Source organism: Electrophorus electricus, chromosome 6 (assembly GCF_013358815.1).
Source record: "Electrophorus electricus isolate fEleEle1 chromosome 6, fEleEle1.pri, whole genome shotgun sequence".
In the NCBI taxonomy this organism is placed as follows: Eukaryota; Metazoa; Chordata; class Actinopteri; order Gymnotiformes; family Gymnotidae; genus Electrophorus; species Electrophorus electricus.
Window position 1 is genome coordinate 6846340 of NC_049540.1, and position 25718 is coordinate 6872057.

General features: G+C 41.4%; 4 protein-coding genes across 6 annotated transcripts; 2 read left to right on the top strand and 2 right to left on the bottom strand.

The window, feature by feature from the left end:
* Positions 1-289: 289 nt before the first annotated feature.
* Positions 290-4933, bottom strand: LOC113573715. The gene is made up of 10 exons (XM_027004161.2): positions 4009-4933; positions 3773-3888; positions 3529-3632; positions 3280-3451; positions 2961-3075; positions 2700-2785; positions 2325-2617; positions 2079-2252; positions 1273-1374; positions 290-564 (listed from the first exon to the last, which is right to left on the bottom strand). Exons 1-10 carry the CDS (start codon positions 4387-4389, stop codon positions 305-307), a joined length of 1803 nt encoding a protein of 600 aa, XP_026859962.2. The 5' UTR covers positions 4390-4933; the 3' UTR covers positions 290-304.
* A 149-nt stretch (positions 4934-5082) lies between these two features.
* Positions 5083-12553, top strand: taf6 (TAF6 RNA polymerase II, TATA box binding protein (TBP)-associated factor). Its single transcript, XM_027004160.2, has 15 exons — positions 5083-5294; positions 5950-6113; positions 6811-6897; positions 7054-7207; positions 7641-7697; positions 7839-7958; positions 8170-8285; positions 8410-8487; positions 9010-9111; positions 9443-9625; positions 10161-10235; positions 10343-10468; positions 10635-10808; positions 11242-11439; positions 11730-12553. The coding sequence occupies exons 2-15, from the start codon at positions 5958-5960 to the stop codon at positions 12006-12008; spliced, it is 1905 nt and encodes a 634-aa protein (XP_026859961.2). The 5' UTR covers positions 5083-5294; positions 5950-5957; the 3' UTR covers positions 12009-12553.
* Positions 12554-12673: 120 nt separating this feature from the next.
* On the top strand, positions 12674-17548 carry LOC113573717 (transmembrane protein 272). The gene is made up of 5 exons (XM_027004164.2): positions 12674-12792; positions 14542-14623; positions 14902-14952; positions 15735-15941; positions 16626-17548. The coding sequence occupies exons 2-5, from the start codon at positions 14563-14565 to the stop codon at positions 16832-16834; spliced, it is 528 nt and encodes a 175-aa protein (XP_026859965.2). The 5' UTR covers positions 12674-12792; positions 14542-14562; the 3' UTR covers positions 16835-17548.
* On the bottom strand, positions 17412-21487 carry LOC113573716 (protein FAM43B-like). Of its 3 annotated transcripts, none has more exons than XM_027004163.2 (3): positions 21280-21487; positions 18809-19408; positions 17412-18592 (listed from the first exon to the last, which is right to left on the bottom strand). In XM_027004163.2, exons 2-3 carry the CDS (start codon positions 19377-19379, stop codon positions 18516-18518), a joined length of 648 nt encoding a protein of 215 aa, XP_026859964.2. In that variant the 5' UTR covers positions 19380-19408; positions 21280-21487; the 3' UTR covers positions 17412-18515. The 3 variants fall into 3 exon arrangements, with proteins under 3 accessions (XP_026859964.2, XP_026859963.2, XP_035382836.1); XM_027004162.2 differs by having other exon boundaries at positions 21276-21487; XM_035526943.1 differs by lacking the exon at positions 21280-21487 and adding an exon at positions 20620-21212.
* Positions 21488-25718: the final 4231 nt, after the last annotated feature.

The window sequence follows — 25718 nt, forward strand, 5'->3', positions numbered from 1 at the left end:
ACACAGAGCTAGGTTCCTGGCTTTGCAGACCACACTTGGCCTTAGATTATACTGCACACATTCCTATGCAGTAGAGATATTCAACTTTAAGCAAATGCTGTTCAGAATAGTGAAGTGTCAGGATCTAAGATGTTGCCTAAAACAGCATCCTTAAAAGCAAACTAAGCTTTTAATATGTAGGTGGCATGTTTTCAGAATCCATAAGTCTCAATTAGAGCCCATTTAGAGAGAGAAACAGCTTCAGTAACCTGCATAAGCAAAGTGAAAAATCAAATGAAGACCCCACAGATACTGTTTGGAATGTTTATTTCACAAACTGTCCACCACTTCCTTTTTGTGTACTTCCATGGCTGTCTTCGGCAACTGTTTGCTTAGTCTCCGTGGAGGTTGTAGTCTCTAGCTTGGTTTTCAGCTGTGCAGGTTTTAACATTGAGCTGTTGGAGCCATAGATGGAAGGTACTGTGTCTGTAGACTGCTCTCTCTCCATTGCAGGGTTGGCAACCAGAAGACTAGGTCCTGTGACTGCATGTCTCTGGCTTGAAGTCGTATTAACAGTGTGCAAAGCTACATGTACAAAAACAACATTTAAAAACAAACCAACAAGTTTCAGAGATTCTAAAGAACATCATATGAACTGGTCTCCTCACAAGTAGAATCTCCATTAGGCACCTCTGCATGCTCACCCTACATCGACATCCAGCCTCTCTGATTCTGGCCAAATAAGTCCATAGTCTGATCATGGAATTACAGTTACACTGCTAGGGTCATGATTAAATCACATCAGTAATGGATCCAAATAAATAAATAAAGCCAACTTGGCAGTAGGACCTACTCCCACTGCTGTTTCGGCAGATGACATGCCTTCCTCACATTCACACGAACATGCAGCAAATTATTATTATTATTATTTTTTTTAAACATACATCTTCATTTGCCCCATTACCAGGTGCTCAGACAGCAATCCAATTTACTACCAAGTTGTATTCTTGTGTTTAAGCTAGATGTATGTTTATGATCATTTAGTGGACATGTCAAACACTCGACATCTTAAAAGGGTTAACGCTTACTGCTGAGGGCTTGACTGAATTGGCATGTGTATGAAGAATAAAGTCACTGCATTAAATGGGGAAAATTGAATGAATATCCTGTGGAAGCGCACGGCCCCTCATACAAGGCTCACATTGTTCTCTTGCTCACCAGACAAATCCTGATCCTGGGACACAATTATTGAATCAAGAGATGGAATTTGACAGCCTGTTAAACCAGCCTTACCTTCTGCTGCAGTCATCTCCATTTCCCACAGCTGAGACCCAGAGGTGGGCAAGGCAACTGGAGAATTTGTGGGCCCAAAGGCATCATTTCCCTCATCTGCCTCTGGGTACAAGAGACCAAATTTATATTTAAACACCCCCCCCCCCCCCCAGTGCCCAGATTGAAACCTTGCATTCAATAAGTCTAAACCTTTGGAAAGTCCATTTGTTTATACTGATCACCCATAGTAGTCAATCATTGAGTGGTTGCTCCTAAACCATGTTCACAACCAAAGTTTGGAACACCTTCACCATCCTCCTTAAACACTCCTAAATCTGTTTTCATTACATGATCACAGCACCAGCGTTTGAATGAAATGTACCCATTAGCACAGTCTTGTTATAAAATTGGTCAGTTTGTTCCAATGGGGGGGGGGGGGGAGGAGACCTTGAGCATAGGAAAGGTACCATATAAAAAAAATTGAACCTTCATCTTGAGTAGGGTATGATGCCATTGGACAAACATGCATGTTGGAATGAATTCACTTAATCATTGTGCTTTAAGAGTTATAGAATACGATCATATGTAGCTCAGATGTCTGATATGCTTCAGTTGCAGAGAAGGCAGATCAAAGACTCAGACAGTTAGAATAGAATGCCTTCCACTGCAGAGAAATTTATTTTTCCCCTCTCTCTCTCCGATCTTTAAGCTAATCCTTTTCTATGCCTGTGACTACTACCCTCTTCAGCATCTGACAATACGCAATTTTAAAGTTAGACCCAAGACATGGTATTGCTGCACAGAGTTATCTGAGAAAGTATACAAACCCATGCCGGCATAGACTTCATTTTCCCAGAGGCGGTCATGTGGTATTGGCTTCTTGCCTCTAGCAGAAGAAAAGTGAGGAATGCCTTCCTTCACTCCAGGGGGCACAAACACTCCCAGGTCATTTTTCCATGTGAAGACAGTCAGTGGGCCTACACTTGCCTCATGTTCCAATGCTATAAATAAACAGCCATTAGAGAGGAAACAGTTAGGATAAACTGTGGGCTAGATCGGGTAGCATGACTTACTCCTCAGATTGGTCCCTTTCTGGAAGGCCATGGTGCTCCTCCAGGCAGCAGTAGGTTCCTGCAGAGACTGACTGATGACAGAGCCGGAGCCAGGGCTCAGCACTGCCGAGTCTGCCTGCATGCCAGGCGTCAAAACACCCCATCTATGAGGTGAAGGGAGCAACTTGGTCGGATTATGTTTGAGATTATAAATAGGTGTGGCCAAGTCCAGGTGGGACTGATGAAATGGGGGATCCTGGTCAACGTCATTACAGCTGGTACAGGTCTGGTCATCTCCCTCTGCTGATCTCCACCTTAGCAAAGAAAAGATCACTTTAACATTGCCCTTTTCAGAGGAATAAGGATCAGTAAAATAGAGCAAGTATGAAACCAGACCTGCCATCAATGAAGGAGCAAGCCTTGCTCTTGGACCCACTTGCATGATTCAGGGGATAAGCTTTTAGCACACAAGTAACATAGATCTACTGGACAAACACACAAGCAAGAAAAACAGTAATGCCCCAAACAGAGACAGAGCCAACAAATATACCCCACAACAGAAGCTTTCCTACTTTATATATTATAATAATACACACACACACACGTTCGTAGTCTCAGCACTAATCCGGTGGTCCAACAGAAAGAGTTTCCACGCACCTCACAGCACATTTGGGGGAATATGAAAGACTGCAGCTGAAGCTGAAGCTTGTTGGGCTGGGGCCTGGGCAGGAAGTGGGACTTTGAACCAGTCTGCTGCCCATCCAACACACACCTGCATGGGAGCAATGTTCAGGAAGCAGCAAAAGCAAAAACTGCACATCAGTAACCTAATCAATGTTTTCAGCAACATTGTCGAGCACCATGACAAGACCCTCAGTTTCTTACATCCACCCACCCCCCCACTTTCAGTACAACTCTCTTTATGCCTAGTCCTACAATCCCTCTGGGGGGAGGAAAAAACACCCCAAACACTTACCCATCATCTACAAACTTATATCTGGGGACTGAATTTGTGTTGGGCGTTGTTGTGGCAACACAAGTCTCAATAAACACAAGCAAGTCCTTTTGCGGCATATAAACAGATGCTTCCATATTCATCATGTCTCCCAGCAAGTACACACTGGAGAGTCGAGTCTCGTGCCAGTCATCTGCAGACATTAACAGGAAGTGGTTTAAGTGGGTAGGTTACAGCTGTTTTTTGGCTAGTGTTATTACTGAATCCCACCTGTCATCAGCTTCAATGAGAAGGCAAGGTTTTCTACTGCAAACTGTGTGGACTGGTGGGGAATCCAGGTTGGCAGGATTGGGTTTGCATCAACATTAAATCGCCTGAGAGAGCAAATGTCAATATGCACCAAATGACTAATGAAACAACCTAATTAACAAGGGGCCCACAGTTTGATCAACCATCCAAATTCTACAGTTACTAAACCCATTTTTTGGATGCCAATTTCTATCATGATGGTTACCTGCCATAATAACATTTAATAGGGATGACTGCATCCTCTGTTTGAACAAGACCATCAAGTGAAGGCTCAGGTGAGTAGAAGAGGAGGTTGGTATACACCAAGGCATCTTCTGTCACCTGGACAAAGGTTGTAGATACCCATTTAATACATGCGAGTCCATTTAACAACCAAGTTACTTGTATACAAAACTCCGTAGCAGCAAGTTAAATGTAAACAACCAGTCACGGGCGGCATACCCAGTGCTGAGTGCCACAGTCAGTTAGAGGAGCTTCGATTATGTATTCATCAGCTGAAGTCGCGATGACGCCGCATGATGTGCCATGCTGGCTTTCTGTTCCAAGTCGTAGGTCCGCAGCATTAACAGGGAGGCCTATATTAAACAGATCCGCCTTGACCGTGATTACCATGTAAGCTGGAAGGCAGGTTACCGCAACGGTTGTGACCAGAATATTCGGCCCACTAAATTGCTCCTTCAGCTGACGGTCGGGTTTCTTTGCTGGCAAGCGTTCACTTGTTTGAAAATAATAAAGTTCGTTGTCAGAAATGTCAGGATACGCAAACAGATTACCCAACTCCTGACAGATCAAAGCCGTCACAAATAGTGTTAATTTAAGCATTTTGTTTATTAGGCTAACTCAGTCCGCAGGTACTAAGCCAACGTATCCTGACTTGTATCTTATCCATCTAACGGGAAGCGCGTTTTCACGGTCTTTTAATTGGGCGCTCTATGAGCCATGGTTTTTAATACACAGCTGAACTCAATCCGAGGCCACACCTACAATGTAAAAAGAAAAAATAGGAGTAAGCTGTAAAAGTGGCATCTCAAGGAAATGGCAAATAGACTGTTTAATGCAGTAGTCATATTGATTTTTAACTGTTATTTATAAGATGAGAAATAGAATCGGCTATTTTAGGATTGTAATTCTGCGCTGCGCGCTTTAGGCTATATAATCAAGTCACTGCAAAAAGCTTTTCTATAGCCTACTGTGAGAATGGGTTGACATCTTCAGAAGAAAGTGGGCAGCTCTAAATAATGAAGACAGTAGATGTAAGAAACAGTAATCGAGCATTATTTTTTACAATCAGGTAGGCTTATAAGTAGATGAACGACATCATCGAATGTGTCCAGAAAGATGAATAAAAGCTCAACGCTTGAAATAGTCTAATATTTTACCCGTAATTAGTCCATCGTTTTTCGCTTTGTAGGTTTGATGGCTTAAATATGTTGAATTAAATACAAGCAAAGTAATAAATAAATAATTTCCTCCTTTTGGTTTGAATCTTTGTTCTGATATGTGCACACGCTAAGGACCTTCGCCATACATTCAAAATGGCGGATTTTCAGAAAAAAGGGTCGGAGCTCTAAAGCATGAAACAAATATAATAATACCACGAATATGTTTGCGTAGTAAATGTTTTATTTAATAAATAAAGCTCGTCAATCATTGGATTAGTATTTATTTCTTATTTATAGGTTTTTACTGATTTATTACGGGGTGTTAGAACATCAATTTCGGTAAAGGTAAGTGCCAGTATTTGAAGCAACTAGAAGCAACTAAGCTAGTTAGGTTAGCTAGATAGCTATGATAGCTAACCTAGTTCACTAAATAAATAATCCCAGCTAACTAAATCTATTTTATTAATTATTTTAGTATCTTGGTGGGGTCCACATTTTAGATAACGAAAAACAAGTAAGTATTTATATAGCTGCCCTTTAAAATAGTTATGAGTTGGGATTTAGTATAGTGTCCATACTTTAGTAACCTACAAGTTTATTTTGTGTTGATTGGCGTTTTATTTAAATGAATCCGTCTCGGAGATATCGACACAATTATAGATAGCTAAAGTTTGTGATAACTTACGACATAAGGAAGCTTGTTTGGCGGTCTGGCTTCTCGCGACCCTTAGTGCATCACCAAGGGGTGCGCGAACCGGGAAAATGACGTGATGTTTACTTACCCCGCTAATTTTGTGGCGAAAATAAAATGTAAGTAAATATTTGCCACTGAGTGAGGCAGCGCAAGTGAAGAGAGAATAAAAACAAGTTACGCCGATTGTAGTAATGAACTTGTATGAAGTTTTATGTGAACGTGTACTTCAAAATAAATCTTAAACTAATAATGTCATCACAAGAAATAACTACAGAAGCCGCCTAATTCATAGACTGTCTCTCTCAGGGTTTGCGATGGCCGAGGAGAGGAGGCAGAAGCAGTGCTCAGTGGTTTTGCCCACGGAATCCATGAAGGCAATGGCAGAATCAGTAGGAGTGGGTCAGCTGCAGGAGGAGAGCTGTGTGGCACTCAGTGAGGAGGTCAGCTACCGCATCAAAGAGATCGCTCAGGTACCACACCTCATCCCACCTACTAACCCTACCGCATCCAAGAGATCGTTCAGGTAGCACCCACAAATCCTACCATATCAAAGATATTATTCAGGTACCACCCTAAACTCACCTACTAACCTTACTGCTAGAAAGAGTTTGCTCAGATCCTGCCCATACCATCTACTGCATCAAAGAGATCACTCAGGATCTGTCCACAGAGTCTGTTGCATCTAAGAGATCACTCAGGACCTGCCCAAAATCCACCTGCTAACCTTACTGCATCAAAAAGATCGCTCAGGACCTGCCTAGAAAGTCTATTGCATCAAAGAGATCACTCAGATATTGCCCCTAACCCACTGCCTTAATCTACCACATCAGAGACCTCACAGTTACTGCCCCCAAACCCACCTCCTAACCTTAAATTAAAAGATCACTCAGGTAGCACCCTCAAATCCACCTACTGCATGAAATGGCTTATTCGGGTAGTACCCTCAAACCCTAAGCATACTGTAACCAGGAAGTTTTTTGTTGGGTCATCTGTGTGAATTATATTTATAATATAATTAGTAGGATTCAGTAGGATCTGAATTATGATTGTCAGCAATTTAACAAAATTACTACAGTAAGAGTGAAGGTCACATCACACCTATTACAGAGAAGATACAAACAGCAGGAACCTAAACAGGGCCATCTTTCTGTGTTTTGGTTCTGCTAGGATGCACTTAAGTTTATGCATCACGGAAAAAGGCGCAAACTGACAACTAGTGACATTGACCATGCTCTGAAATTGAAGAACGTGGAGGTGAGTGCCCAGCATTACACCTTTTCACATACCATGCTCCTTCCAGGTGCACAGGCAGCTGAGCTAGTGTGTCTGTAGGTGTGCACATGCACATGTCTTTTCCCACATGGTTGCTCCATCTGTGCGTGACTGTTGTTTGTATGCTGTGTGCTGTAGCCCCTCTACGGCTTCCAGAGCCAAGAGTTTATCCCATTCCGCTTTGCGAGTGGTGGAGGACGAGAGTTGCATTTTTATGAAGAAAAGGAAGTGGACCTCAGTGACATCATCAACACCCCCCTCCCCCGCGTGCCCCTGGATGTCTCCCTCAAAGGTAGAATTTAAAATGACGATGAGGTATGACCACCAGAAGCACATCAGGTGGCCACAGGGCTTAACACACCTCATATCTGGCAGGTGAACATACAGATTCATGCCAGTTGTTATTTGGGCACTGCAAAATGTGCTTGGAGGCATATTGAGAGTGAGTGTTGTAGTGAGATATAGTTAGACATAACATTAAAGTCAGATGCACTGAAATATAGTAAGTTGTAACGAGATTCAGTGAGACATTTGTGTTTTAGTGTGACGTAGAGCAATACAGTGAGAGTGTTCTGTTTGAAATAAAGTGAGATGTAGAGAGACAGAGTGAGACACAGTGTTACAGTGTCATCAGAAAGAACAGCTTGAAATGCAAGATGATGCTGGGTTATGGTGTGATTGTCATAGTGTGTTGACTGATTTTCTGTGTGTGTGTGTCTGTGTAGCTCATTGGTTAAGTATAGATGGTGTCCAGCCTGCCATCCCTGAAAACCCACCCCCAGGTGAGAGAACCTCCCTGGTGTCTTTACAGTTCTAATGTAACAAGGCTACCTATAAACTGAAAAACAATGTGAATTTCCCTCTCGCTGTTATTTTCTTTCTCCCTTACCCCTGTTTCTCGCTCTCTTTCTCTCAATATATAGCCACAAAAGAGCAGCAGAAAACTGAAGCCACTGAGCCTCTTAAAGCAGGTAAACCTGGTCAAGAGGAGGAGGGCTCTATCCAGTCCAAGGGACAGGGTGCGGCCTCTGCAGAAGTCAAAGGTCAGTGTTTGTCCTGAGGCTGAATTACCGTTTCCTTTATTTTTCCTTTTTCTGATTCATTTGTTGCCTTATCCTAACTATTGTTGCCTCTTTGTGTTAATGTGTGTGTGCACGCACTTTCCCACATATGTGTATGTGTGTGCACATGTATGCTTTGTGTGTATGTGTGCGCGCGCTCACACGCGTCTCTCTTACTATCTTTCTGCTGCAGGAAAGGAGAAGTTGCGGCTGAAGCCACGCAGCACCCACGAGCTCTCAGTGGAGCAGCAGCTTTATTACAAGGAGATCACTGAGGCCTGTGTAGGTTCCTGCGAAGCCAAGAGAGCAGTAAGTGTGGGTGGATGTGGGTGTGGGTGGATGGGTGCAGGCACGTGTGTGCGTTCTCATTATCACACACATTCAGATATATGAATGTATCTCATCTTATCTCATTGTGGCTCTCTCCCTCTAGGAGGCGCTGCAGAGTATAGCCACAGATCCAGGCCTGTACCAAATGCTCCCACGATTCAGTACATTCATTTCAGAAGGCGTAAGTGTACTCTTCTCTTGACCTGTTAGATTTAACTGTTATTCACATGTGTTATTCACATAACTGTTACATGTGAATGTCTTGTTCTTGCTCTCCCTCCCTTTACCTCTCTTGTGAATTTTAAAAATGTGCATTAAAAAATTTGTGAATGCGGCAGAAAAAAAAAATATTGGATGAAATTAAAAAGTTGGATTTTTGATAAAGACAAAAAACGGTGATGGAAAAGGGTATTTCTAAATAAATGATGTGTGGGTCCAAAACTGACATGATATTCCACTTGACAATATAACAGGGAACAGCAAATACTGGGTTAAATATCTCTATTACATGTGTGGTGTTAATTTCTTTACATTCACAAGGCAATAATCACTATGCACTTTGTATATGTTAACCCTAAGTATGTATATAATGGTAATATAACTTGATTCATATCTTTTATGTGGCAGCTTTTCAAAAATACCCATAACATTTGCAAAACATTTGAATGGAAAGCCAGTTTCTGTCTCTATTTATCGCCTTCAGGTGCGTGTGAATGTTGTACAGAATAACCTGGCTCTCTTGATCTACCTGATGAGGATGATGAAGGCTCTCATGGACAACCCAACACTGTACCTGGAGAAATATGTAAGTGTCTGTGGTTGCAGAGCTTAATAAATAAATGCTTAAATCCCTAATGCTTAAATCCCTAATGCTCCCTAATCCCTAAGGCTGGTCATTTAACTAATTAACCCTGCTTGCTGCACTTCACAACCACTCAAACCAATCACAGCGCATCTTTTTGCACCCCACTGAGCTAATGCTGTCAGAGGAATTAATGGAATCTACAAACAAAGTCATATCAATAAGTCTAGGTTATTTGACATTTCTCAGTATTGATTTTTCTTATATATCAACGTGTGTAACTTGATTCCTTTTTATTTTCTTGTTCCGTGCACGTGTGGGTGTACTGAGATAGCTGCACGAGCTCCTCCCTGCAGTTGTGACGTGTATAGTGAGTAAGCAGCTATGTTTGCGGCCGGACGTGGATAATCACTGGGCCTTACGTGACTTTGCTGCCAGACTCATGGCTCAGAGCTGTAAGACCTTCAGCACCACCACGAATAACATTCAGTCACGGATCACCAAGACCTTCACCAAGGTGGGCTAAGGCAGCGTGTGTGCGCGCACACACACACACACACACACACACTCAGACATTTTTACTCCTATCTATCTTGAAAGAAGATTCCATGGGGGAATTGCAAAAAAAGTTGATATAGCTGGTATGTCTGGTCTTAGTCCAAGTACATTTAGGCAATTGATGGCAGAGATTGTTTCTTGGGAAAACGTATGTACTAGGCTGCAATTTCTACTCCATGAGTGTGTGTTTGTATATGTGTGCATAAAACTTTACATCATTTCAAAGGGTAGGTGTAATGTAGTCATTCATCTGTTGATAAATGACATATTAAAGAAATTAATTTTTATCAAAAGACAAAAACTAGACAAACTGTAGCATAAATTTCAATTAATATGCAATCGCCAGTAGAGGCTAATGAATTTTAGGGAACACACTTGTAGATCCAGTAATGCATGGATTAGGTGAGGAAAGATGAGTTAGTGTATCTATTATGGTTGTTACATACTCTCTCCCCCCATCTATCTATCTATCCATCTCTATCGCTCTCTTTCAGGCATGGTTGGATGATAAGACCCAATGGACTACACGCTATGGCTGTATTGCTGGCTTGTCAGAACTTGGCCCTGATGTGCGTGTCATTCCTTCTCTGTAGTAACACCATAGACTTGGACCTATTATACTCTTCCTCACCCATCAGTACATTTATTCCCCCCCCCCCCTTCTCTCTTTCTCTAGGTCATAAAGACATTGATCATTCCACGCTTGTCTGTGGAAGGTTCACGTGTTAAAGCAGTGATGGAGGGGCCAGTAGTGTCAAACATTGACAAGATCGGAGCGGATCATGTGCAAAGTTTGCTCCTGGTGAGGCCTGTAGGAGGCCCTGTTGATCACGGGATTTTGATTTTGGTGGTAATGGGGATGGAGTAGTATGCAGCAAATAAATTGAGAGCTTTCTCAGTGTGTCAGTAAGTTTGTGAAAGAACCCCCCCCCCCCTGTTTTTCTCCCTGCTTCCCCCTACCCTGGTAGAAGCACTGTGCGAGCGTAATTGCGAAGATGCGTCCGGCACCAGATGTGGTGGATCAGTACCGAGCTGACTATGGCTATCTGGGCCCCATGCTTTGTTCACACGTGGTGAAGGCCCGAGCACAAGCGGCTCTGCAAGCCCAGACTGTCAACAGAACCACACTCACAATCACACAGGTGAGACAAACGCATGCACACACATGCACACAGACACCTTAATATCTGGAGATCATGGAATCACAGTCACTCCCTAGTCTGGTGCTAATTTATGGTCTTAAGTTGGGAATCACTCATAAACAATGCTTCCTAATATAATTGTTTGGATTTAATTCTGGACATCCAAATATTTGATATTTGATTGTCACGTTTATTACCGTTTTTTAAAATTGGAGTAATATACACCTGGTTCCAGATCACGGTGCCAAATGGTATCTAAAATTTGTAAGATTTTGGTGGGGAAATCTTGCCTCTTGATTGATTACTGCTTTTATTTATTTATATGATTATCAATATTATCATTATTTAGATTATATATGATCTATATTATTATTTATATTATATATCTATATGATTATCAGACCCAAATGACTGTGTGTCTGTGTACCCCCAGCCCAGACCAACCCTCTCAGTCTCTCAAAGTGGAGTGGGCATGGGGGCAGCAGGTGTCTCTCGAACCCCAAGCATCATTAAAGTGCCCAGTTCACTCACCCTCATGTCCACTCGCCCGGGAACACCCACCCAGCCCTCTCCACCAGCAACCAAGTACATCGTCATGGCAACCAGTGCAGGGGCTGCTTCCACGCAGCAGGTAATGAGAGAAACGACAAAGTGTACAGGGGTATAGATGTGTACAGGTGTGTGAGTAAACAGATGCATAGAGGAATATAGTTGTGTACAGGAATATATAGATGCATGCACGCTTACAGTTTAGAGACATATAGTTGTGTACAGGTGTATAGATGTTTACAAGCTGTATGTTAATATAACTTCACTGGCCTACTAGCTTTCTTAATGGCTAGCTCTTTCTGTGTATCACATATGCTTTTAACTTGATTTCCTCCTGATCTTTCTCTCACCTCACCCTCAACCCCCTCACAGGTGATCACGCTAAGCTCCTCCCAGTCAGGCTCACCTGTCACCAGCACTGTGCCCAGTGGCCCCACCCCCTTGCAGCCACTTGTAAAGCTGGAGTCTGGGGGTACTGGTGCTGTGACAGGGTCACGACCCCTGCAAAAATATATTGTGGTCTCTCTTCCTTCATCATCTTCCTCATTGGAGCACAAAAGCATTCTCCCCCCTACAGGCACTTCCCCTATCAGCATAGAGACCAGTGTGAAGACAGAACGTTCAGAATCACCAGCCACAAGTGCTCCATAACCACACACACACACACACACTGTGGCATTTACATGCCAGTGAAAATGTTTGCCATGTGATCATGTATATGTCTTTATACTGTTAAGGAAAAAAAAAAAACAAAAACAGCTTTTTTTCACCCTGAGACTCTTTACTGCAACCACTACCTGAGAAAAGGTAGGCTAAGGAAGTGTTCTGACACATGCATACACCCCACCTGGTCCACGTTCATTCTCACACTCGGTTTCAAAGTTGAAGGAGGTGGTAATAGACATACTGGAAACTGGAAGTCTGCAGAGTTTTGAAAAACATTTTATGTTTCAGTTACATTTATAAATAAAAGCTGTAGGGATCAGCAGTCATGTTGGTTTTAAAAGTGATGGTTGGATGGTGACATTAAAATGTGAGTGAAGAACATGAAAGAAAACGTATGTCGCGGAAACTAAGAACTCGCGTGACGTGTGAGCGATTGTAAATGCTTAACAGATACTTTCTTTAATGTTTCTTGTTTGTTTTATATTCTGTAATAAATCTGTTTATAATGAGCGAATTGTTATTTTAGAGCTTTAACAGCGTATTGAGTAAACGTTTATGTACGTTTTCAAGCTTAACAAGTTTCATACAAAACCTTCGCATCAAAAGTGTTGCAAGGAAACTGTCCGTAAACCCAGCCCAAGCTTGAAAAGCCTCTTCCGGTGTGAGACTACTCCTTTCGTGAAGTAATCGTCAATATAAAATCCAGTCCCCGAGAGGTGGTTAGGTATTTAGGTCCCCTTCCACTGAGGGAGATACGTTCGGAGCTTTGGTAAGAAAACGTTCATTTGGAACCTTAATAGTCTAGGAACACACTAGTAGTTCGATAGCTGTCAGACGAAAATACTTGTAAGTGATGTCAGTATTTCGGTTTACGGATCTTCTATGGTATTAAAAAATAAAAGTTGTTACATTTAAGTTCGTTAGTTTCCGCATTTTAATAAGTGGGAACGTCAAAACGTTTTTGATCCGTCGGGTGTTGGAAAATACCGATAACATACGTTTAAAATAAGATAAATTTCCAGTTTTTGTGGTGCTGGGCTTTGCTTACTGCGCACTTTAAACACGAGGTCAGATTATTATTAGAGTAGCCAATTCCGATACAATTTCATCTGACGAGAAACATTGGCGCGTACCCCATTTTAAAGTTTTAAAGACTTAAAGTTGACTTTTAAAAGACCGAGTTTAATCGCTAACTTCGACCGAAGACCTCTCCTTAAGTTCATTGCTTTGGGAATCGATCAAGGCATCATAACAAAGTTAAGATTAATTTGCAGTGCCTCGGTTAACGTTTTCCTGTATCTCCTCGTCAACCGATGTATTCTGCTAAAGCGCCAGGCTGGCCTAATGTAATGTTGGTGTGACTGAGGTAGCTGTGATAACAAGGAAAAAGCTCAGGCTCACGGATAATATTGAGGTCGGCCGCAGACTCATTGGATTTGTTTTTTTAATCGTACAAACACGTGACTACTTCAGAGCCGCCGGGATTTTATGCTTAATTTCTGAGGAAGGGAGGCACCTTGAAATGCCACTGAAGGTTTGTTTATGGCTGTATTCCAGCCTTGTAGCTCTTCCCGTACAGTTTCGTAAATTTCTTAATTTTGTTTAGATTCATCACACCAGACATGTTTTATACAATAAATCAGCGGGGAAATCACAAAAGACCCGCCTTGTGTCTGGGAATCGGATTGTAAATCAATCAGAAAGAAATTTCGCGTGACCACAAACGTTTTAACTGAAATTAAAATCGTTTATTTATCGCCAGTGTGGAATTTGGCTAGTTTGGGCTATTTGTTTTTCGCCTTTTTTATAAGGGGAGACTTCTGCCTGCTTTTACAGTCCCAGCAGCTACCAAGGATATTTGTGTGTCCTTACAAAATGTTGCTCTTTAGATGTAGTCCAACAGGTTTTTGCAGTTGTTAGCAGTACTTATACAGTGTGAAAGAGAACTGTAGTGGTTTTGATTTGTGGAGGTCTGGTGCAGATTACTGAATTAGATGTAAGATATAGTTCATGATTATGTAGAGGAGTGGAGAATTGCTGAATTGATCCTGGTCTGGTGGGTTTGGTCCTTCTCTAGGGCTTTGTTCTCTGTCATTGCAATTTCACTCCTGGATACCAGTATTTGCGCCATGTGCGTTGGCTCTTATCTCTGGGCTTTAGCACGAGCATGTAGTCTTTTGCCATTTGTCTAGACATTACTGCAGCAGTGGAGGGTTGCCGATAGAAAACTCCGGCCAGCCCTGGAACCAGCAGCACACCAGTTCTGTGAAATTCACACTGTTTTGCTCTTTACAGGCTCTTTAAAATTAGAAGAAACCCTTGTAATTAGCGTAAACCATTAAATATGCTTCTAATACAATTAAATTATGCTATTTTATTTGCTTATGTTGATGGAGAAAAGTTCATTTGGCATATAGATTCTTTCTATGAAGTGAATGCATTGATGGTGTTATTGTTCCTTCCTGTGTGATCACTGTGTATGATGCACTCACCCACCCTCACACCCCCTTCACTGTAGGATGAGTTAGAGGAAGAGAAGATGGAGGATAGGACTTTACTACAGAACATCCGGAGCACTAAATTAAACGTGCCTGCGATAAGTATGCCAAACCCTGAGCAGCTGCTCTTCACATTGCTCTGTTTGAGTAGTTGCACTGCAAGACCATTTGTTCTGAATATTACAAGATATAATTTACTTTCTGATTTGGTCACCAACTCCCTGAGCAAAGGTGACCTATTACAGCCATGGTTCAAGAGGGCACTGTGTCCAGTCCTGTGTAAAACCTCAGAAGCTACATTGTTTAGAAGTACTGTTAAAAACTATATGCTACTGAGAGCTATTTATTAACCCACCAACTCGTTCTTCATTTTTGCACAGTAATCTCCAAGATCTTTGCGATTGCTTTACCCATCACCCAGGTAGTCATCGGTAGGTATGTTGTTGTTTCAGACCGTAAGAATGTATTTATTTATCAAAAGCTCACAGACACTGTTTATCATTACTTTTCATATTAGTATGTAAACTGATGATATAATACATGAGTGAATCACTAATGTCAGTATTAATGACAGACACTAAAGTAGTAGAGAATTCTCAGAGCAACATGCTTTTAGATCAGGATGGTCTAGTCTTATCCACACAAGGGCAGTGTGGCCGTGGGTTTTAATTCCAGCCAAGCAGTTGATGAAATAGTTGGACAGTGATGCCTGTTTGGGTGCAAAAAAACCTGCATGCACAGGGCCCTCTGCAGATGAGACTGGTCACCCTTGTTTTGTTGACAGTCACCACTAGGTGGCAGATTGTTTCTTTGAATCAGCACATAAGCCTGCTGAAATTTATAACATGCACTGTTCTTGCTTTTTACTTTTGAAACTATTTTTTATATTGTCTTATGGATATTAAATGTGACATTTGTAAGTTAAAGTTGAATGACTCAACTAAGCACTGCAGGCAGAGATGATGCCAAGCTGTCAAACTGCCCAGTAACTAGAAATTAAAGGTTCTTGGTTTCTTACCCTGCTAGGGACAGTGGTTTGAGGCATAGTGCTCCTGGTATGAGTTTACAGTATGACTGCTCCTGATAATGGTGTGAGAGTAGGAATGAGACAGGAGCCTTTTTGAACGTGTACGTGTGTGTGTACGTGTGTGTGTACGTGTGTGTGTGTGTGTGTACGTGTATGTGTGTGTGTACGTGTACCCCACCGCCCCAGGTGTGCAGTACCTGAAAGAGTGCCCTGCGCAGCCTTACATACCCATCTACCTGCTGGTATCAGGTGTGTTCAGTTTGACCATGGTCATGCTGGCCTGCATGCCCTGCACAGAGTATCCTGAGGATGGCAGTCGGAGTGTCATTAACAGCTTCTGTACTACCTGGAACTCTCTTGTTTCCCTCTTCCTATTCTGCTGGTTCATCACTGGTAAGTAGAAACATGCAACACGCATGACTTTTCACTCAGCTCCTGAACAATGACATGAAAACACTGGGAAATCTGTTTGGTCTTGATTAACTAGGCCAAACCTGGTTAACCTGGTTCATGGCTACGGTCTAGACATAATGTTAATAGTTGAGTGCAGAGTGTGGTGGAATTTAGCACCACTTCCTAGTATCACTCAGCTTTGTACCACTTCAATCTGCTTATTGCATTGAAATTGCAATGAGTCCAACTGCTACATGTATTGTAGCTCAGAGTACAGGATTGTCCAATAAAGAATGTCCTTTAACTCTTCTCCTATTGGCCAGTATTGACTTTGGGTTTAAGTTATCTGGCTAAACTGAGAAATCATGTTTTTTCGAATACACCTCTGTTCCTTCATGTTAAATATTGGGTATGGAGCGCAGGCATAAAATTGGGCAAAGGCCAGTGCAGTGTAATGCTTTTAGCCAGGATGTTGACGTGAAACCAGGGATATTCTACTAAGTTCCCAGTGAGAAGCTAGTGTTGGAGAATATTGTCAGAGAAACTGCTCAGGATTCGTTTGGCTTGGGTTAACCAGTCTTGTATATATTTAATGACTCTGCAATGCTGTGACCTTCTAGGATGGTCTTTCAGCTAAAGCTTTTTGGTAATGTACTGTAAATGTCTCCTTGTCTCGCCTTACAGGTAATGTGTGGATCTACTCTATATATGCACCCAACTACTATAATCCCGAGGATCTGCATTACTGTGCTAAAACACTCTATCTTTTTGCATTCTGGACCACCAACCTGGTATATATTTTACTGGGTATGCTCCTGGTGGGGGGGTGCTGTGCGCTGCTCTGCCTATGCATGTGTAACAAGGTCACCAGTACCATTGTTGATGAGGTTTGATTGGCAGGCCATTAGTCCAGTCCTGGTCCTGGTTCCTGTTGAATTCATTCCTCACTAATGGAAGGCTGATGTTCTACTGTTATACTGTTTTTTTGTGATTTTTTTTTTTTCATTTTAATGTTGGCAGTGAACACTTACCTAAGGCCAGAGTGAAGGGATCTTGCATACGTTTGTGCTTTTTCTAACACAATATTATCACGCCTTTTGAAAGCACTAGTCCGAACTTTATTTGGAGTGCATGCAGCAGGGGTGGTGCTGAGTCCTTTTGCCTCCATGCTGATTACCAATGTGGGCTTTAGTCCTGCACAGACTAAATCATCACAGACATTATTGTTATATCTTGTCCTGAGCTGGTGGGTTTATGGCTGTGGGACTGAGTGAGGTCTCTTCTCAGATCATCTTGTCATCTGCTGTAATCTGTGCATAAATTTTAAACCTTCAGTCACCAACAGCCAGGAATATAAGTATGTATGTTGTATATAAATTGGTAGGAAGGTGTGTTGTGTGAACACCTGTATGTCCTGTCTTATTGTTTGTGATGGGAGAGGGATGTGTGGTGTGTGTGTGTGTGTGTGTGCGCCCTTTATTATATTTATGCAGTGATGCGTGCTGCAGATTGCATAATATATAAAGCTGCCCTGAAATACTGTCAGAAAGAAATGTAAAAGTGCTTTACACATATAATGTTATCAATAATAAAAAAAGATCTTTAAATATGTTTTTCTTTATACAAAATGCACACAAGATAGGCATAGAATAAAACACAAGGCATTCTTTAAGGCATGGAGGGAGGGGAAAAGGGAATGTGAGACAGCCAAGGGCGAGAGTTCTGGGGCCGAGAATGGCAAGTGTTTCCATAATCCAGAATTACTGGTGTTGGTAGGAGCTGGAATACAATTGCATGCTGAATGATCTTCAATACTGCAGTCCTAGTTTCACTAGATCTATAATGCTACATAAGCATGCCGGGCCACAATGAAGGATTTCCCAGTTGCTATGAGAGAACATCTGATTTATGTCCTCTAACTCAGAGCATGAAAGGACTATGAAATTAAAATTCTGTTGCTGAAACATTATTTCACAGGCCCCTGTTGAAGGCTAATTAATGTGATCACATCATGCACTCTGTGGGGGTCAGTGCTAGGTCACAGCAATAGAAATGAGGTAATGTGAAAGAACAAAACCATTTTTGACTGCTGTTATGCAAAGCCTCATTCAGATGAGAGCAGAACTCTATGCCCACAATCATTCATTCAGAAATGTAAAATCACAGATTTAAATGTCAACACTCAAGACAAATTCTAACCAAATAAATGACAATGAGACTTGGAATAAATGTTCAGATATTTACAACGGTGATCAATTTTAACAAAAGGGATGCTACAGATTTGTGCTGTAGAAGTGATGTAACACTCACACTTTCCTTAATGCAACAGTTACACCAGAGGGAACCAGACTGTTACACAATTTACTGTTGCACACCCAGAGGAGTAAGAGTGGCATGTCTAAACGTTCCCCAAACAACTGTAGCAATAAACTTCATTGTCAAGCCAACAGATTGGATTTGTGCTGACAGTTCTGTTTGTCTGGGGGCTGTTCTCCCATCATTGAGGGTCTGAATGGGAGTATTGGACCTGTTGCAGCTAGTTTCAACCTGTTTGGGCTCTAAAATTGCTGTCTTCTAGTTGCTGATGCTGGCCCTTCTCATCATCACTCTTAAGGAGGTGTGAGAAACCACACTTTTTCTTCTCCTCCAGCCTGCCACACATACACACACAAAAATAAACAAATAAAATGGTCCACATTTATAAATAAAGGTGTTCAGAATATTGAAGTGATTAAGTCCCTTTAAAATTAAAATACCAATCCAGTTGTCCTACTACTACTATAACCAGACAAATTAAAAACCTTCACAGATATACATCAGCTCTGCCTCGGATATATCTCGGCATTCTCCTATTCTCCTTCACTCACCCTTTCCTGAGTCTACAGGTAGAGTGGTGCAGCTCTTCACTTGCCCCTCCCCTGTGATTAGCTGCCCATCTTTTGATCCTTCCACGACTTGTATTTGGTTGGTCTCCCCTTGCTGCCAGTCACTCATAGCCCTCTGGAAGGAGCGTGCAAGACAGGCGGTGATGTCTCTGGCCCGCTCTGTCCGGCTACACCAGAATACCCTGCAGTGCAGCTGTGCTCCAGGCTGCTTGCAGATGTAGAGGAAGACGTTTGGGTGGGCGGCGTCGGCCGTGCAGTAGGCGATGTCCCGCAGGTACGTTTTCGTCAGCTGTCTGCCTGTGCTGATCTCCTTTACCTCCACGTAGCGCGCACGCACTACCAGTGCATGCTCCATCCCCAGCGAGGCCCCAGCAGGAGATCTTTCCAGTAGCCGCCCCAGGGCCTCCTCCGCCTGCTGCACATCCAGGGAGTAGATTTTTTCTGCACCCAGGTAGTGCACTTTAAAGAGCGGGTCTCCGTGGGACAGACTTTGGACGCGGTCCCATCGGAACCGGCGACGGAACACTGCTGGTGATCTCCACAGAGTCTGCATGAGAAGGAAAAGGCTGTGCAGGGATATGGCTGGTGTGAAGGAAACAAGAGAGTGTAATTTAGCTTTTCACAAGATAGATTATATTACATTTATGCATTTAGCAGATGTTCTTATACAGAGAGATTTACAATTATGTTACAGAGGTATCAGTATTCGGAGTCTTGCTCAAGGACTGTTATTGCTATAATATGCTGCACTTGCCTAGATCGGGGTATGAAACCCAGTCCCCCATGGGAGCAATAGCTCATCATCTGATGTTCTCTCCCACTGTTATATCAAATATATCACTGCTACAACCTTTGATGATAACAAGTACCACTTCTCTATACTTACTCAAATTGGCCTCACAGAACTTGATAATATTATTTTGCGAATGCCTTATATAAACTCCGATATGCCTTGTGTAGGTTATAACACATGCTTGGTACATGAATGCTCAGATGCTCCAAACTGCTTTATAATGGGAGATTTAAGAGGGACAGGAGAGAGAGAGAGAGAGTGTGTGTGTGTGTGTGTGTGTGTGTGTGTGTGTGTGTGTGTGTGTGTGTGTGTGTGTGTGCGCGCGTGCTCTTAATGTTAAGCTTGAAAAAACTTACAAACGTACACTATGCAAATGTAAGCAAACAGCATTCGTCAAACAGGAGTGTAATATCCTTCTTTACGAGCAATGATAAAGGTTTTTTACACTCAGATTAGGTAGTGAGTGAAGACATTTTACATTCGGTACGTAATCTACATCCTGCCTATGGATTCGATCATTTTATACACTGCACATAAACAACACCCACTCATAAACACAATAAATAGCCCATATGCTCCCTGTGAACGTAATGAATGTAAACGTTTGCATGTTTTGGCGTGCCACATTCCTAGGGGCATATGGATAAAAACACTTCTAGACATCCACATACTGTATAGACAAGCGAGCGCGAAATATCGACGGTTCGTGAACAAACGCAAATACACAACAACAAAACAACAACAAAAACATTAACAGACATCAAAAGTAAAGAAGAACGTGGAACGACAGGGACAGGGGAGCTAAATTCTACGTGATCCGTCATTATTTCCATACACGACGAAATCAGGTTAAATCGGTGACTTGGGGCCCTAACAAATGTAGAACCTCAAAGTGCATCTTTGTTCGATCAGCTTTCCTTTTGCCTCTGCATGTCATTACGAGATCTGTTAGCAGTAATGTTATATAGTCCTAAATGGAACTATAAGACGTCGTTTTTACCTGCTACATATAGCTGGAAGCAATCAAAAAACATGGTGGTCTTATAATCTATTAGTTTTCAGTTTATCCATACACGCGTGATTTCTGAAGAGCACAAAGCGTGCAGACTACACTGTGTAACGTGGCATGCAAAGCTACTTGCTGTAAGTACTACGTTCTCAAACACGCCAAGTTTGAAAAATGCGCGTCGTCGCGTTTATCAGCTCCCTTCAGCTAAATTCTGTCCCACATAGATTGGACAATGGTTTGGTCTCTCAAACGCTCTCATTCACCTTAATACTGTTACAAAAACATAAGCCTACAGATATATATAGATACAGATGTATATAGATTCAGACTAAATAACTCCACATCTACAAAGTGTAAGACACGTTCGTATAGATATTTTACAGAGAACAAAGAGAAAATAGCGGTACATAGCCCTAACTATAAAGTACAACCTCTACTTTCCGTTAACAGGATTTGCTCGTAAGTAAAGCAAACACGCTCTGTTCAATTAGATAACTAAAGTGAAATTTCGGCCCGAATAAACGGGTAGCAATCGCAAGGGAACTTGCAAGGGAACGTTCTCCATCAACATCAAGTCTAAAATGTACGCACACAATATTCTGACAGAAATCTAACATTTTACAAAATTTAAATGAGGTGTATCTTACGAACAGTCTTCTGAAAATTCTCCCGAGCTGAACCACACCAAATCTGAACGTATTTCCGCTTGCCGTTATTCATGCATGTGCCATCACACAGCTTTCTTTGTACAAACCGGGAGAGCCACGGGATGCCAAGCTGAGTGTGTCATACGCCGCTATCTCGGTAGGAGAAATAATTAAAAAGTGACCAGGAAAGAAATACGTGTCTGCAATGCAAATTGTCTTTTGCGCAAGTGCTACTCAATGTTCAACAAAGGGAAACTCCACCCAGATGTTCACTTTGAAATAAACCTCTATAAATAAGAGTCACAGAAGTGTCTCTCTCAGTGCTTATGGCTCTTAAATCATGGACAATTTAGTGTTCATTGTCTGAAATGTGTTTAAAATGTCTGAGCAGCAGTGTCAGATTACCAAATAGGCACAAGCCCGTGAAAAGAGATTCTAAAAAAAAACATTTTAGGAGATTATTTGTGGGGGGAGAGATTTCGATTGCATAGGGTTTAATCTGGCACTTCTGAGCAAGGATCGTGTGTGTAAACCTGCCCTGCTATCCTTATGCTTTTGAAGGACTGAACATGACCATGATTCTCAGTGGAAGCATGATGTTATGTCCTCCTATTGTGTGTGTGAGTAAGGAAAAAAAAAACACCATTGTCCAACATTCACACACATTTCACTGTTCTTAAAGTTGCTAAATCACATTTCACACGGAAATGTAATGCAATATACCTTGTTGCAATGGAGATGCTGGGTTGAGTTATTGTCCACTCAGTCACTATTAGCACACATTTCATGAAGTGAAACTCATGAAGATAAGAAGCTCCATTATACTGTGGTGATATAGTGGCTTAGTAAGAGTGCCCATAACAGTATCATTAGATCAGTCTCTGTCCCTGCCTTATGACCTCACTCTCACCTAAAACAGACCTAGATTAGATGCCACCAGGCCTAACATGATATGCATAAATGTGGGTGGAGGTTACCTAGGAGGATGAATGGCAGGGACGTCAATGGCCCAATTATTATTCCTTCCTTGTGATGTGGCATCATGATAACATGCTTGTCTTTCTATTCGGACTGGATTAGTTTACCAGGGGGACATTTGTATCAAATAATTTTACACATCTCCTCAGTGATGAAACTCATGCATCTGGACAGTATTAAAATTATTACATACAGAGGATGTTTCTACATTTATCTGACACTTTTACCCAAAGCAACTTACAATTAGGACTGAGTACAACTTGAGGGTTAAGTTCCTTACATAGGGGCCCCAACAGTGGCAGTTTGAACCAGCAACCTTCCAAGTACAAGTCAAGTACCTTAACCACTCAGCTACCACTAATACTATTTCTAGTGTTTTTCTTTTTCATCAAGACTTGTGTCTATTGTATTATATTAAAATGTATATAAAAAAATAAAATAATTTACATTATATTTTCTTAACAGATTATTTAAGGAACTCAACTTTTAGATCTTTAAAGGTCTCAGTGATACAGATAGTAAGCAGTGATTTATACCTGTAGCTGTGATTATAATCATTCCATTAATAAGCCTGTTTGACCTTGCTCTTCTCACTGATTTTAGTCCAAGGTCAGGGGTGGGGTAGAAAGGGCATTTGGGGTGATGAAGACCTGGTGGTGAACCATTTCCCTATAGGCCCGGTAATTTCACACAACAGAAATATTACACAAAGGGTTAAATATCAATTTAACTTTGTCTCTGATGTAAAAATGATTCCTTGCTATCAGTTGAGGTCAACATTTGGACCTGTGCTGGTGTCCTGCTGTGCATTCTGGACACAGTGACACTGGCGTCAGCAGAGAGTGGGCTTGAACATGGGTCAGAAGAGGAACTCATGCTTACAATGGTCCACCCTGCTGTTATGGCCTTATTAAGATGGGCCAGTCTAGGACAAAAAAGGACACAAGGAAAACACACAGAGACGCATAAACGCAGGAGGTTTAATAAGTTTTGTTGTCAAGATTTCTGATGAAAATCACAAATAAATAAACAGATCAGGAGTATAATCTCAGGGTGGGCTCAGACCAACACATTACCAACAAAACAATCTAATTACCCTCTGACAACTTACTTCTCTTAACACAACTACAACACAACTACAACACAACTACAACACAACTACAACACAACTTCCCTAATCCCTGACAAAGTAAAAACAGGAAAAAAAGGCAAAAGAAAGTGGCCCCCACACCTACCACTCCAAAGAAAATGAAGTGAAACATCATAACATTACACAGGTTTGTACTGGACCAGTATTTCTCATCGTGCTCTTTGCATATCAGTATCAAGACTACTTGTGATTCCAGTTCTAGGAACCCGTAAACTCAAGGTTTCTTACAAAAGCAATCCAATGTCAAATTCAAGCCTAAAAAGCCCAATCAAAGAACCTGCTACAAATAGTGTTGAATAAAATCTCTTACAGTTCCATCTAAGAGAGCTAAGCACAAATGGTGTTAAGTACAAGCTCATAACCCACAACTGTTCATCTATTGTGAGCATGTGAAGTCTAATACCACTCCATGGGGCACCAGCACGTACCCAACATGAGTATTTAACCAATAGCTGACAAATCTGCCAACCATCTGCTTTAACACCTGAATTATTTGTTATGGTAGCATACTATACAATAGTTTTAGTACCTGATATCTTCATACAAGGCACCTAAAATACAGTGTACCTTGCAGAATTAACATATGGTAACATATGGTAAAAATATATGGAAAGCCTATTGTATTTGCTTGTTCCTGTCTTCATTCTCAATGCAAAAACTGCATTTTACTCACAGCTACTAAGATGTAAAAAAGGTGTATTAGTCAAGATTCAAGAAACACCACCTCCAGTAATTAAGTAAGAAAACAGAACAAGTTTGGAATTTTTTTTTTTTTTTTACTTTTTGGCTCTGCCTTCCATATCCACCCAAGCGCAAAAGTTTTCCAGGGAAACAGGATGTTTCTCTGTCAGACCGAGGTCCTTCATCAACCGTGTAAGTGCTTGAAGCACAGTGCAAAAAAATGTGCATGAATGGGGTTTGAGGAACACCACAAAGAGTAAATGGTGTTCAACTGGCCTCCGAACTCCCCAGATCTCAATCTGATTGAGCATATGTTGGATGTGGTGGAAAACCCACCTCACAACTTACAGGACTTAAAGCATCTGCTGCTGTCTTGGTGCCAGATACCACAGCACACCTTCAGAGGTCTAGTGGAGTGCATGTCGTGATGAGTCAGAGCTGTTTTGGCAGCATGAGGGGGACCTTCTCAATATTTGGCAATTCTTTTTTTCATGCTATGGCTGATATACATTAATTCTCCATAAAGCTAAAATTAAACACACAAAAAAGAAAAAAGAACAACTTTATTGTAGAGCAGGGGAGTATTCCACAAAGTGGGTTTAACAAACCGTAAACTTATTCTTGAATTCTGAGTTGAACTACAGGATTACAGGAAGAAGTCTAATTTCCATACATTTTGCATACGATTATTCTGAGTATTTTACATCAAGTTACGTAAGAATTACATGTGGGCAAAGTTGTAAGTGCATGATAGGTAAGAAAGGAGCCACATTAATGTTTCATAAAATAAAGTCAGGGTAATATATGATTTTTACAGACATTTTGCATATTGATGGGGAGATTAAATATTTGCATGACACGCAACAAATTTGAAAATCTTTTCTCCCCCATTAAAGTAAAGTCTTTACTGACTTTTCTAAACTCATACATCGGGATAGTGATAGTTTTGATCATTTAGTGAGAAGTAATTTTATGCCAGTGGTATCTCTTAAGGACATAACCATCTCTGCCATAGTTTCCTCCTCTGGGTCGTGTGGTATGGCAGGGTATCTGCTGAACCAAACAAACCACAATAAAGTGTCATGTCTTCTCAGGAGTGACCACTCAGAGTTCACCCAAGTACTGGAACCTGGCCTGGCCTACGTTTCTACCACAATCCTGGCTCTATTCCTGCAGTGGCGAGACTGTAGTAGGGTCAGGATGTGGTGTTATAAGAGAGAGCAGGTAGAGGTACCCTCTGTTTTCAAGAAGGACCCATCTGTCTTAAACACATCAGTGGGAACATATGATTATAAGATACATGGAGTTATATGCATTGCACTAATTTGTTGGGAGTCTACTTTGTATTACATATCCAATTATCATTAGGCTACTGATTATTATTATTATTATTATTATTATTATTATTATTCTAACTATTAACTATTATTGATAGTGGAGAAAGCAAGTATATTGTGTAATAAAGCTTTGACTTGCCAGAACAACCTTGACATTGTACATAAAGATTTCTATTAACATACATTTACTACTGAATAAGCAATCAATAATTTGAGTAAATAATAAATTTAATTAATTAATTACTTAAAGTATCTAGGCAGAGTTTTAGGATCGTTCGCCTTGCGGATTCGTGTCTC